At 44.8% G+C, this 13,251-nt stretch overlaps 1 protein-coding gene across 4 annotated transcripts in view; it reads left to right on the top strand.

Annotated features, from left to right (window-relative positions):
• The window catches only part of IGSF3 (immunoglobulin superfamily member 3), a 101,228-nt gene that overhangs the window by 55,434 nt on the left and 32,543 nt on the right, over nucleotides 1-13,251 (top strand). For all 4 annotated transcript variants that reach the window (XR_009005057.1, XM_057526705.1, XM_057526687.1 and 1 more), the window contains exons 3-4: nucleotides 892-1,269; nucleotides 9,008-9,418. Coding sequence is in view for 3 of the 4 variants with exons in the window: in XM_057526705.1 (XP_057382688.1) it covers nucleotides 892-1,269; nucleotides 9,008-9,418 (789 nt within the window). In the remaining variant the exon portion in view is untranslated. The remainder of the gene's footprint in view (nucleotides 1-891; nucleotides 1,270-9,007; nucleotides 9,419-13,251) is intronic.

The following is a 13,251-nucleotide window of genomic DNA, read 5'->3' as shown; positions in this document are numbered from 1 at the left end:
GTGCTGGCATGGAATGAGTAAGCAAACTCACTATATTTCCCGCCCCTGAGTCTGCGAGGGGAGACCATGTTAAGAGCACGGAGAAGGCAGGCAGAGGCCAGGCGGAGACGCATATCCCAGCCAGAAGGTGGGGCGGCCGGTGGTGAATCAGAGCTCAGTCTCCAGAGCAGCCTGACTTCCTTGTTACGGGGAGTGGGGGTGGGGGGGCCCCATCAGTTGCCCCCATCGGCGGTGTGTGGGCATCTGGGCGTCAGGGATGTGCGTCAACCCTTCCCATTCCTGTTCATGTGTACTCAGAACAGCGGCCTGCAGGAGCTCAGCTTGGCCTCCGCATATGGAGGGAAGAGGGTGTAACGAATGCTCTACATGGTGTCACGGGAGTAGCTACCTCTTGCAAATAAGGGTGCAGCACCAAAGAAAGGGCCCCAGGACTCCCTCCTACCAGCCCCTCTAATCAAGAAAGGAGCGTTTATTTAGTTTCAGCCAGATTGCAAGGCAGTTGCTTTTATTTGTTTTCCTCTGAATTTGTGCCAAGGATTCAACTTTTCCTGCTCATTTTATTAAAAACTTCATAAAGGGCATTAATAAATAGATATAAAACTGCCGCATAAATGACAGCGGGACTAAATGAAATTCCCAAGGGTCAGCCATTGAATAAGTAACAGAACCATGTCCTTGCGTGGTCAAATTCCCATATATGCAAATTAGGGACAGTGCTTTACCACAGTGTTTTAATTAATATTTATAAATCAAAGAGCGCCTCAGAAAGGGCCAGTAAGCTACTTATATTATCACCACGTCGCACGAATAACAAACCCTTTGAACATTGCTACCTGCTTTGCATTTTGGTCTGAGAAGTCAGTGAACCTGTTGTGTGTGTCTCCCACACAGGGGTAGTGTCAGCACAGCGGCAAGTCGCCGTCCAGGAAGGACCCTTGTACCGCACAGAGGGCTCCCACATCACCATCTGGTGCAACGTCAGTGGCTACCAGGGGCCTTCTGAGCAGAATTTCCAGTGGTCCATTTACCTGCCCTCCTCCCCTGAGCGCGAGGTCCAAATTGTCAGCACCATGGACTCTTCCTTCCCTTACGCCATCTATACCCAGCGTGTCCGCAGCGGGAAGATCTACGTGGAGAGGGTCCAGGGGAACTCGGCTTTATTGCACATCACCGATCTCCAGGCCCGGGATGCTGGGGAGTATGAATGCCACACGCCCAACACCGACGAGCGATACTTCGGGAGTTACAGCGCCAAGATGAACCTCGTGGGTAAGGAGATAACTGTGTTCACGTGGCTGGTGTCCTGCCTGAGTGTCATAGTCAGTGTGAGCTGCTATCATAAATTATCATAGACTGGACTGGGTACTTAAACAACAAGCATTTATTTCCCGGTTCTGGAGGCTGGAAGTTCCAGATCAGGGTGCCAGCATGGTTAGTACTGGTGAGAGCGCTCTTCAGGGTTGCAGAGTACTGACTTCTTGTTGTCTCCTTACATGGCAGAAAGGGAACGAGAAAGCTGTCTGGGGTCCATTTATAAGGGCACTAATCCCAGGGACTTCCCTGGCGGTCCAGTGGTTAAGACTCTACGGTTCCACTGCAGCGGGCACAGGTTCAGTCCCTGCTCTGGGAACTAGGACCCTGCATGCAGTGTGGTGCGGCCAAAAAAAAAGGTGGGGGGCACTAATCCCATTCATGAGGGCTTCACCCTCATGACCTAATCACCTCCCCAAAGCCTCATCTCCAGATACCATCTCAATGGGGATTAGGTTTCAACACAGGAATTTGGGGGGGAACATAAACATTCAATCCATAACACTGAGTCACTTCTTTTATAGCGCAGTTTTATTTGACTTTAAAAGGAGAATCCAAAGCTCCCCAAATATTTTAGAGGTCAACAGGTAGCATAAGTGAACCAGATTTGTGTGTTCACTTGTAAATAGTAGAAGGCTGAAGCTGAAACTTAAAGAAGATCTAATGCAGATGTTAAGAATTTCAGAGAAGGTTAACTGACCCTCTAGCTGGTGAAAGGGGATATAAAAACATAAGGCAAGGACATTTGTGGTTGATAAGCTGAAGAACTGATGAGGAACACTAAGCAGGTGACATCAGGTGGAAGAGAGGCCAAACCTCTAGGAAATGATGGGCCTTTGTTTTTTTTTTTTAATTTAATTTAATTTAATTTATTTTTTATACAGCAGGTTCTTATTAGTTACCTATTTTATACATATTAGTGTATACGTGTCAATCCCCATCTCCCAATTCATCACACCACCACCACCACCTCTCCCGCCACTTTCCCTCCTTGGTGTCCATACGTTTGTTCTCTACATCTGTGTCTCTATTTCTGCCCTGCAAACCTGTTCATCTGTACCATTTTTCTAGGTTCCACATATATGTGTTAATATACGATATTTGTTTTTCTCTTTCTGACTTCACTCTGTATGACAGTGTCTAGATCCATCCACGTCTCTACAAATGACCCAGTTTTGTTTCTTTTTATGGCTGAGTAATATTCCATTGTATATATGTACCACATCTTCTTTATTCATTCGTCTGTCGATGGGCATTTAGGTTGCTTCCATGACCTGGCTATGGTAAATAGTGCTGCAATGAACATTGGGGTGCATGTGTCTTTTTGAATTATGGTTTTCTCTGGGTATATGCCCAGTAGTGGGATTGCTGGGTCATATGGTAATTCTATTTTTAGTTTTTAAGGAACTTCCATACTGTTCTCCATAGTGGCTGTATCAATTTACATTCCCAGCAACAGTGCAAGAGGGTTCCCTTTTCTCCACACCCTCTCCAGCATTTGTTGTTTGTAGATTTTCTGATGATGTCCATTCTAACTGGTGTGAGGTGATATACCTCATTGTAGTTTTGATTTGCATTTCTCTAATAATTAGTGATGTTGAGCAGCTTTTCATGTGCTTCTTGGCCATCTGTATGTCTTCTTTGGAGAAATGTCTATTTAGGTCTTCTGCCCATTTTTGGATTGGGTTGTTTGTTTTTTTAATATTGAGCTGCATGAGCTGTTTATATATTTTGGAGATTAATCCTTTGTCCGATGATTCATTTGCAAATATTTTCTCCCATTCTGAAGGTTGTCTTTTCATCTTGTTTGTAGTTTCCTTTGCTTTGCCAAAGCTTCTAAGTTTCATTAGGTCCCATTTGTTTATTTTTGTTTTTATTTCCATTACTCTAGGAAGTGGATCAAAAAAGATCTTGCTGTGATTTATGTCAAACAATGTTCTTCCTATGTTTTCTTCTAAGAGTTTTATAATGTCTGGCCTTACATTTAGGTCTCTAATCCATTTTGAGTTTATTTTTGTGTATGGTGTTAGGGAGTGTTCTAATTTCATTCTTTTACATGTAGCTGTCCAGTTTTCCCAGCACCACTTATTGAAGAGACTGTCTTTTCTCCATTGTATCCTTGCCTCCTTTGTCATAGATTAGTTGACCATAGGTGTGTGGGTTTATCTCTGGGCTTTCTATCCTGTTCCATTGATCTATATTTCTGTTTTTGTGCCAGTACCATATGGACTTGATTACTGTAGGTTTGTAGTATAGTCTGAAGTCAGGGAGTCTGATTCCTCCAGCTCCGTTTTTTTCCCTCAAGACTGCTTTGGCTATCCGGGGTCTTTTGTGTCTCCATACAGATTTTAAGATTTTTTGTTCTAGTTCTGTAAAAAATGCCACTGGTAATTTGATAGGGATTGCATTGAATCTGTAGATTGCTTTGGGTAGTATAGTCATTTTCACAATATTGATTCTTCCAATCCAAGAACATGGTATATCTCTCCATCTGTTTGTGTCATCTTTGATTTCTTTCATCAGTGTCTTATAGTTTTCTGAGTACAGGTCTTTTACCTCCTTAGGTAGGTTTATTCCTAGGTATTTTATTTTTTTGTTGCAATGGTGAATGGGATTGTTTCCTTAATTTCTCTTTCTGATCTTTATTTGTTAGTGTATAGGAATGCAAGAGATTTCTGTGCATTAATTTTGTATCCTGCAACTTTACCAGATTCATTGATGAGCTCTAGTAGTTTTCTGGTGGCATCTTTAGGATTCTCTATGTATAGTGTCATGTCATCCGCAAACAGTGACAGTTTTACTTCTTCTTTTCCAATTTGTATTCCTTTTATTTCTTTTTCTTCTCTAAGTGCTGTGGCTAGGACTTCCAAAACTATGTTGAATAATAGTGGCAAGAGTACACATCCTTGTCTTGTTCCTGATCTTAGAGGAAATGCTTTCAGTTTTTCACCATTGAGAATGATGTTTGCTCTGGGTTTGTCATATATGGCCTTTATTATATTGAAGTAGGCTCCCTTTATGCCCACTTTCTGGAGAGTTTTTATCATAAATGGGTGTTGAATTTTGTCAAAAGGTTTTCCGGATCTATTGAGATGATCATATGGCTTTTATTCTTCAATTTGTTAATATGGTATATCACATTGATTGATTTGCATATATTGAAGAATCCTTGCATCCCTGGGATAAATCTCACTTGATCATGGTGTATGATCCTTTTAATGTGTTGTTGGATTCTGTTTGCTAGTATTTTGTTGAGGATTTTTGCATCTGTATTCATCAGTGATATTGGTCTGTAATCTTCTTTTTTTGTAGTATCTTTGTTTGGTTTTGGTATCAGGGTGATGGTGGCCTCATAGAATGAGTTTGGGAGTGTTCCTTCCTCTGCAATTTTTTGGAAGAGCTTGAGAAGGATGGGTGTTAGCTCATCTCTAAATGTTTGGTGGAATTCACCTGTGAAGCCATCTGGTCCTGGACTTTTGTTTGTTGGAAGATTTTTAATCACAGTTTCAATTTCATTACTTGTGATTGGTCTGTTCATATTTTCTATTTCTTCCTGATTCAGTCTTGGAAGCTTATACCTTTTTGAGAATTTGTCCCATTTCTTCCAGGTTGTCCATTTTATTGGCACAGAGTTGCTTGTGGTAGTCTCTTAGGATGCTTTGTATTTCTGCAGTGTCTGTTGTAACTTCTCCTTTTTCATTTCTAATTTTATTGATTTGAGTCCTCTTCCTCTTTTTCTTGATGAGTCTGGGTAAAGGTTTACCAATTTTGTTTCTCTTCTCAAAGAACCAGTTTTTAGTTTTATTGATCTTTGCTATTCTTTTCTTTGTTTCTATTTCATTTATTTCTGCTCTGATCTTTATGATTTCTTTCCTTCTGCTAACTTTGGGTTTTGTTTGTTCTTCTTTCTCTAGTTCCTTTAGGTGTAAGGTTAGATTGTTTATTTGAGATTTTTCCTGTTTCTTGAGGTAGGCTTGGTATTGCTATAAACTTCCCTCTTGGTACTGCTTTTGCTGCATTCCCATAGGTTTTGGATCATCATGTTTTCATTGTCATTTGTCTGTAGGTATTTTTTGATTTGCTCTTTGATTTCTTCAGTGATCTCTTGGTTATTTAGTAACGTATTGTTTAGCCTCCATGTGTTTGTGTTTTTTACGTTTTTTTCCCTGTAATTGATTTCTAACCTCATATCATTGTGGTTGGAAAAGATGCTTGATATGACTTCAGTTTTCTTAAATTTACCGAGGCTTGATTTGTGACCCAAGATGTGATCTATCCTGGAGAATATTCCATGTGCATTTGAGAAGAAAGTGTAATCTGCTGTTTTTGGATGGAATGTCCTATAAATATCAATTAAATCTATCTGGTCTATTGTGTCATTTACAGCTCGTGTTTCCTTATTAATTTTCTGTTTGGATGATCTGTCCATTGGTGTACGTGAGGTGTTAAAGTCCCCCACTATTATTGTGTTACTATTGATTTCCTCTTTTATAGCTGTTAGCAGTTGCCTTATGTATTGAGGTACTCCTATGTGGGGTGCATATATATTTATAATTGTTATATCTTCTTCTTGGATTGATCCCTTGATGATTATGCAGTGTCCTTCCTTGTCTCTTGTAACATTCTTTATTTTAAAGTCTATTTTATCTGATATGAGTATTGCTACTCCAGCTTTCTTTTGATTTCCATTTGCATGGAATATCTTTTTCCATCCCCTCACTTTCAGTCTGCATGTGTCCCTAGGTCTGAAGTGGGTGTCTTGTAGACAGCATATATATGTGTCTTTTTTTTGTATCCATTCAGCAAGCCTGTGTCTTTTGGTTGGAGCATTTAATCCATTCATGTTTAAGGTAATTATCGATATGTATGTTCCTATTACCATTTTCTTAATTGGTATGGGTTTGTTTTTGTACGTCCTTTTCTTCTCTTTTCTTCTCTAAGTGTGTTTCCCACTTAGAGAAGTTCCTATAGCATTTGTTGTAGAGCTGGTTTGGTGGTGCTGAATTCTCTTAGCTTTTGCTTGTCTGTAAAGCTTTTGATTTCTCTGTCAAATCTGAATGAGATCCTTGCTGGACAGAGTAATCTTGGTTGTAGGTTCTTCCCTTTCATCACTTTAAATATATCATGCCACTGCCTTCTGGCTTGTAGAGTTTCTGCTGAGAAATCAGCTATTAACCTTATGGGAGTTCCCTTGTATGTTATTTGTTGTTTTTCCCTTGTTGCTTTCAATAATTTTTCTTTGTCTTTAATTTTTGCCAATTTGATTACTATGTGTGTTGGTGTGTTTCTCCTTGGGTTTATCCTGCCTGGGACTTGCTGCGCTTCCTGGACTTGGGTGGCTATTTCCTTTCCCATGTTAGAGAAGTTTTTGACTATAGTCTCTTCAAATATTTTCTCGGGTCCTTTCTCTCTCTCTTCTCCTTCTGGGACACCTATAATACGAATGTTGTTGCGTTTAATGTTGTCCCAGAGGTCTCTTAGGCTGTCTTCATTTCTTTTCATTCTTTTTTCTTTATTCTGTTCCGCAGCAGTGAATTCCACCATTCTGTCTTCCAGGTCACTTATCCGTTCTTCTGCCTCAGTTATTCTGCTACTGATTCCTTCTAGTGTATTTTTCATTTCAGTTATTGTATTGTTCATCTCTGTTTGTTTGTTTTTTAATTCTTCTAGGTCTTTGTTAAACATTTTTTGCATCTTCTCAATCTTTGCCTCCATTGTTTTTCCGAGGTCCTGGATCATCTTTACTGTCATTGTTCTGAATTATTTTTCTGGAAGGTTGCCTATCTCCACTTCATTTAGTTGTTTTTCTGGGGTTTTATCTTGTTCCTTCATGTGGTACAAAGTCCTCTGCCTTTTCATTTTGTCTATCTTTCTGTGAATGTGGTTTTCCTTCCACAGGCTGCAAAATTGTAGTTCTTCTTGCTTCTGCTGTCTGCCCTCTGGTGGATGAGGCTATCTAAGAGGTTTGTGCAAGCTTCCTGATGGGCGGGACTGGTGGTGGGTAGAGCTGGGTGTTGCTCTCAATGATGGGCCTTTGGACGTGGCTCTGAGCTGCCCGGGGCGCTGCTGAGTCAGGAAGGTAATGCAGCTGCAGGACCGTGCTCAGACCTGAAGTGGGTCTGTGTGTCCTTTGGCTCCAGAGTAAGGAATTTTGCACCAGCTGTCTCCCTTGGCCCCTGGATGATGGAGGGAGCTGGAGGAGGAGGGAGAGGGATTTCATTGTGGACGGCTCTGGGCCACAGTGTTTGCCAATGTGAAGGGTCAGAAATACCAAGGCTGTTCTGTTTTTCTGTCCACGTCATAATTTCCAGGCTTAATTGTGATAATAAAAACTAGAAATTAAGATTTCGACCCTTCACGTCAGAGAGGGGGTGGTGTTTAGTCTCCACAGCAAACTGCTGACCAGGTGACCACAGGGGAAATCTCATCGCTTGCCTGACTCATCCCCATACCATGGCTTCCTTCCAGCCCACGAACATGGCACATGTTGACACATGAATCATATGAAAATTAAACCTACTAAAAAATTGAGGATGCTGCTGCTTCTCTCTACCACAACCTTCTTTTTTTTAAAAAAATAAATAAATTTACTTATTTATTTTTGGCTGCATTGGGTCTTCGTTGCTGCGTGCAGGCTTTCTCTAGTTGCGGCGAGCGGGGGCTACTCTTCGTTGTGGTGTGCGGGCTTCTCATTGCGGTGGCTTCTCTTGTTGCGGAGCACGGGCTCTAGGCGCATGGGCTTCAGTAATTGTGGCACGCGGGCTCAGTAGTTGTGGCTCACGGGCTCTAGAGCACAGGCTCAGTAGTTGCGGTGCACGGGCTTAGTAGCTCTGTGGCATGTGGGGTCTTCCTGGACCAGGGCTCGAACCCATGTCCCCTGCATTGGCAGGCGGATTCTTAACCACTGCACCACCAGGGAAGTCCTTTTTTTTAAAAAAAAAAAAAGGAAGAAATAACCTTCCTAGACCACTGCATTGCTGACATGGGGGTGGGGTGGCTAGAAGGGAGAAAATGAGCAAGTTGTATAAAAAATGTGAAACTCGAAGTTCCAGGGACTCTTTTTGTTTGAAGTTCAGTCAGAAGCCAAGTTAAAATGTCTGGAAGCAATACTACCGTGAACAACAAAATCTTATTTGACCTGACACAGAATTCCTTTTACATGTTATTTTCAGGGAGTTCATTTATTATGTAAACTGAAATATGACCCACTTTCTTTTAAGTCTACAAACATTATTTTACTTATGTATTTTTTTATTGAAGTATAGTTGATTTAGAATGTTTCAGGTGTATAGCAGAGTGATTCAGTTATACACACGTATATTCTCTTTCAGATTGCTTCCCATTATAGGTTATTACAAGATATTGAATATAGTTCTCTGTGCTATACAGTAAGTCCTTGTTGTTTTCTATTTTATATATAGTAGTGTATATCTGTTAATCTCAAATTCTGAACTTATCCCTCTTCCCCCAACCCACTTTTTATCTGAGTGTTATTGAAATATCAAACAGGTAAGTGTAAGCGCCAAAAAATTGCAGTCCAAATCCAAACAGAAAATTCATTCGGTTTCTGTGCCATCTGGGGTCCTCCTCCATGGCCACACAGGGACTGTCGAGGGCTGGTGGGTGGGGGCTCAGCCCCACAAGTGTAAGATCTGTGGCCTTGTGACCGTGTCCCGTGGCTGTTCCTGTGTTGCAGTGATCCCGGACTCCCTGCAGTCCACTGCTGTGCGCCACACTCTGCACAAAGTGGAGCAGGACCCCCTAGAGCTCACGTGTGAGGTGGCCACGGAGACGTTGCAGCACAGCCACCTGTCCGTGGCCTGGCTACGGCAGCGGGGCGGCGAGAAGCCGGTGGAGGTCATTGCCCTGAGCCGGGATTTTGTGCTGCAGTCGAGCAGCGACTACGCGCAGAGGCAGAGCCTGGGGGAGGTGCGCCTGGACAAGCTGGGGAGCAGCACCTTCCGCCTCACCGTCTTCCACTTGCAGCCCTCCGACCAGGGCGAGTTCTACTGCGAGGCCACCGAGTGGATCCAGGACCCAGACGGCTCGTGGTACCCGATGACCCGAAAGCGTTCCGAGGGGACTGTGGTCAACGTCCAGCCCACCGGTCAGTCTCTCATCCCCAGTCTCTGTCTGGCAGGGAGGGTGGTCAGACAGGCTGTGCAGACTCTTCTGGCGACTCTGCCAGTACTCGGGGTACAGAGGGCCCTGGTATCCCAAGCCCTGACCTTCTCAAACTGCACTCCCCCGGCCCCTGAGTCCAGCGGGGCTCTAGACCAGAGCCAAAAGCTATTGCTTGACTGCCTTAGCTGGGCTTGGGGCAGGGGTTCCATGGGCCTTCTGTCCCCTGGTTTTGGTTGGAAGGTGGTGGTGTGCTGTCATGGAGCTGCAGCAAGTGCCCAAGGGCTTTTCCTTGTGTTGCTGCCCACCTTCAGTGAGGGGCTGCCATTGTCCTGGTGAGCGGAGGTGTGGTTTGTGGGAGATGAGCTGGGGCTTCTGAGGTACAGGTGGGGGGCCCCCTTCAGGACCTGTATTTTGACACCCCGCCACCCCACCCCATCCCATTTGCTCCAGTCAGATGGTGGTGGTCTTGGTCTTTGCATAGCTTTCCTGCCACCTGTTCTTCTGCCATCCTAGGGGTGTGCTTCAGACTTAGCTAATAGCACAGATTCCCAGGCTCAGGCAGTACAGATTCCTGAATCAGGCTTCTGGGGTGGGACCTGGGAAGCTGGATTTTCAGTACACTTCCACTGTCTATGCTTTGTCAAGCACAGATCTAGAAGTAAAAGGGCAGAAGCGATTCTCTGGACATCTAATGGGTGTGAGGGCTTTTACGAGAAGGGTTGGGCTCCTGCGCTGGGAGCACTTTATCTGCTCTGTAGGACCCAGAGCATTTAGCAGCTTCTGGAACTTCCGGTACTAAATCTACAGAAGGCACTTTATTTCATATTTATCCCTTCCCTTCCTGGATGGTTTTAAGAGCAGCTTCAAAAGTCTGGGCCAAATTTTAAGTCTTAGCACTTTCAAATTAGGTTGCATCAGTTAATCTTCTTTATTTTAATCTTACCAATTTGGAATGAGGATTTTTTGGAATTTGCCCAGCAAATGTATCCAGACGAAGCCAGGAAAGGGAAAACTAGGTGAAAAAAAAGTCGATGACTTCACTCTGTGTCTGTGCTGCTCTGGTTCAGTGGTTGTAGCCCCAATGTTGCCCTTCTCTTAGTTGATTTCAGTCAACATTTAGTAAGTCTCTGCAACGCTGCAGGTGTGGCGATAGGCGTCGGGGATTCAGAGATGAATAACTCTTGGTCCCTGCACTCAGGGAACTACAGATGTGAAAGCCAGTGGCTGAGTGAAGGATGCCCTGGGAACATGGTGAATGTAAAGTGTTCTTGCAACATTGTTTTCCCTGGGTGGGGTGGTTGAGGAAAATTCAGGAAAACCAACACATTTGGTGACTTGAACTGAGTCTTGAAGCTTGAGCAAACATCAGGAGGAGAAGCATAAAGGTACAGAATCGTTTGACCTGTTTGGCAAGCACAGAGAAGTCAAGGGTGAGCAGATGTTGAGTTCCGGATAGGAGTGGTGAGAGGAGATAGGAAAGGTGGCCTGAAGCCCACATGCTAGAATGTGAGCTTGGCCTTGACTCTGTGGTCCCAGCATTTCAGGTTGTTCTCCTTGGAATCTTAGGAGTCCTGTAGAGGCGCCTGAGCGGTCGCTTGTGGATGTGGGCATGTGTGTGTGTTCGTGTGCATGGGTGCATGCCATGGGGTGCTTGAGGAGGGCGTATAAGGGCCGCGGTGTTCCCCCCTTGCCTGAACCAAATGTTTTCTGTATTGGGCAGCAAAAGACTTTGTATGAGGAAAGGAAGGTCTCCCCCCCTACCGCCCCGCCTGAGCATAGCTTGAAAACCACTGCTGCCAGCATTTGGAGGAGGGAATAGAGATTTTTAAGCAGAGGGTGACACAATCAGACCTGGGTTTTAGAAGGGAACAGCCATGGAGGCCACCTAGTGTTGACTAAACAGGTTGGGTCTGAAGTAGGGAGACCAGGTAGGGGAGGGCTGATAAGGCCAGGGCTAGGTCAGTGGCAGTGACTTGGGAAGCGGGCAGTGGGTGCTCGAGGCAACAGAATGGAGAGTATTGTGGAAGGAGGAATCTGAGGCTGGGGCTCGGGGGGTACCTGGAACTGTGATAAGGAGGGATGAGGCAATGTGCCAAGTCTTGCTTGAGAGCCTCTGCTTCGCCTTCAGTGGCAGCACTGGGTGTCTTTGCATTTGCTCTTGTAAATTTTGGTCAAGGAGTCCATCCCGCAAGCGGACCTTCGTAGAGATGCTCAGCATGTGAAGCACCCAGCATGCCCTCAGACGTGGCACTCAGAGGCTGAGCTTGGGAACGATGAGGGCCCAGGAGAGCTGTGGCAGTAAGAGGTGGTCAGGGGAGCAGGTTCGAGAGACAGAGTGGCCAGGCCAGCGGGAGAAGCAGCAGCAGGAGGGATGGTGTCATGGACCCAAGGGAGGAGAGCTGGTCCAGAGGCTAAAATGTACTTGAGAAACGCCTTTGGTTGTGATGGGCGGGGGGTGTCACTGGGGACATTTGCTGGGTCAGCGAAGTGTGGGTGAAGGCCCAAAGCCAAATTTCAGTGAGCTGAAGAGTGATGGGGTATTGGAAAAAGCATAAATCGATTTACAGAGGTTTAATTGACTGGGTATAACAAGGGCAAATGGCTGTGCAGAAAAGAGGATGGTTTGCCCTGAATCTCATCTTCAACCTGGGAATGTGAAGCCTTCACCAAGCCATGGGGGGATTCCTGTGAGATCAGAAGACTCTTTGGCTGCCAAAAGAAGACAGCCACTGTTGCAGCCAGCCTAACTCTGAGGAAGTGGGAAGTCTGAGGTCTGGGACACCTGTTTGCATGTCTTCAGTGGCATTTATGTGGAAAGGGTGCTTTATTTTTTTTTCTAAAATCTCTGATGTTGAGGTATAAATTACTGTAATCTGGTTGACCAGAAAGCCAGTATCTGGCAAGTGACATGGGCTGCGTCCCACGTGGGTGTATGCATCTAGGCAGAGGCTGGCAGAGTGAAACCCAGGTCTCTCAGGTTGTTCTTTTGGGAAGGGAAGCTGAGGCAGCAGCTGTCACTTTAGAAGTGAGCCCTTGGAGTCATTGAGGGTAATTCGCTTTGTCAGGAAGTTTGGGTAATAAAGGAAGAAGCTAATTCACTGGAGAAAATGGGTATTGGGGGCAAGACACTGGCTTATGTGGGAGGGGAGGAGATGGAGAGCCTGAGGAACAGGTGGGTACAAAGCCAAACTTGAGCTGGAGAATAGCAATGTGGAAGCAGCACTCTTGTGATTGTGTTTTTTAGAGAAATAGGATTCTCATCTGCTTGAAGAGTGCATGGGATAGGGGGATAAGAATGGGGCAAGGGCCTTAAAGGTAAGATACCACTTAAAGATAGTGGTAACGGTTTGGAAATGCCAGTGTGGGGAAGACAGTCGAGATTGGAGCTAATGGATATACAAGGAATTCAAACATCCCTGTAAATGCGATTCTCCAGTCAATGTTTTCTTTAGAGGAATAGAGCTAGAACTGGGAGGGGAAGGACTTGGGCAGTACTTACAACTGGAGCCTCTCCCACCCAAGGCTCTGTGACTCTGTTTACCAGGACCCTTCACTCCTTTGTCTTCTGCCACCGGTGCCTGTGAGATAAGATCATTGTCTCACGGCATTGACAGTCACCGTGCACCGTTACATGGTGTGTGGGACAGTTAGTGGCGATGAGCCCTTCTTTGATCACCACCTGCCCCCCACCCCCCCCATGCCTGGTTCAACTCCCAGCTCTTTGAAGGGTGCTTGGGTTCATTGACCATTTCAGAGGTCATCTGGCTGTCCTTGGAAGTAGGTACTTTCCCACTCCGTCTTTCTAGAGATTTGATC

This window comes from Balaenoptera acutorostrata, chromosome 1 (assembly GCF_949987535.1).
Source record: "Balaenoptera acutorostrata chromosome 1, mBalAcu1.1, whole genome shotgun sequence".
NCBI lineage: Eukaryota > Metazoa > Chordata > Mammalia > Artiodactyla > Balaenopteridae > Balaenoptera > Balaenoptera acutorostrata.
The sequence above is the reverse complement of the archived record's forward strand: the minus strand, read 5'-3'. Positions and strand labels throughout refer to the sequence as shown.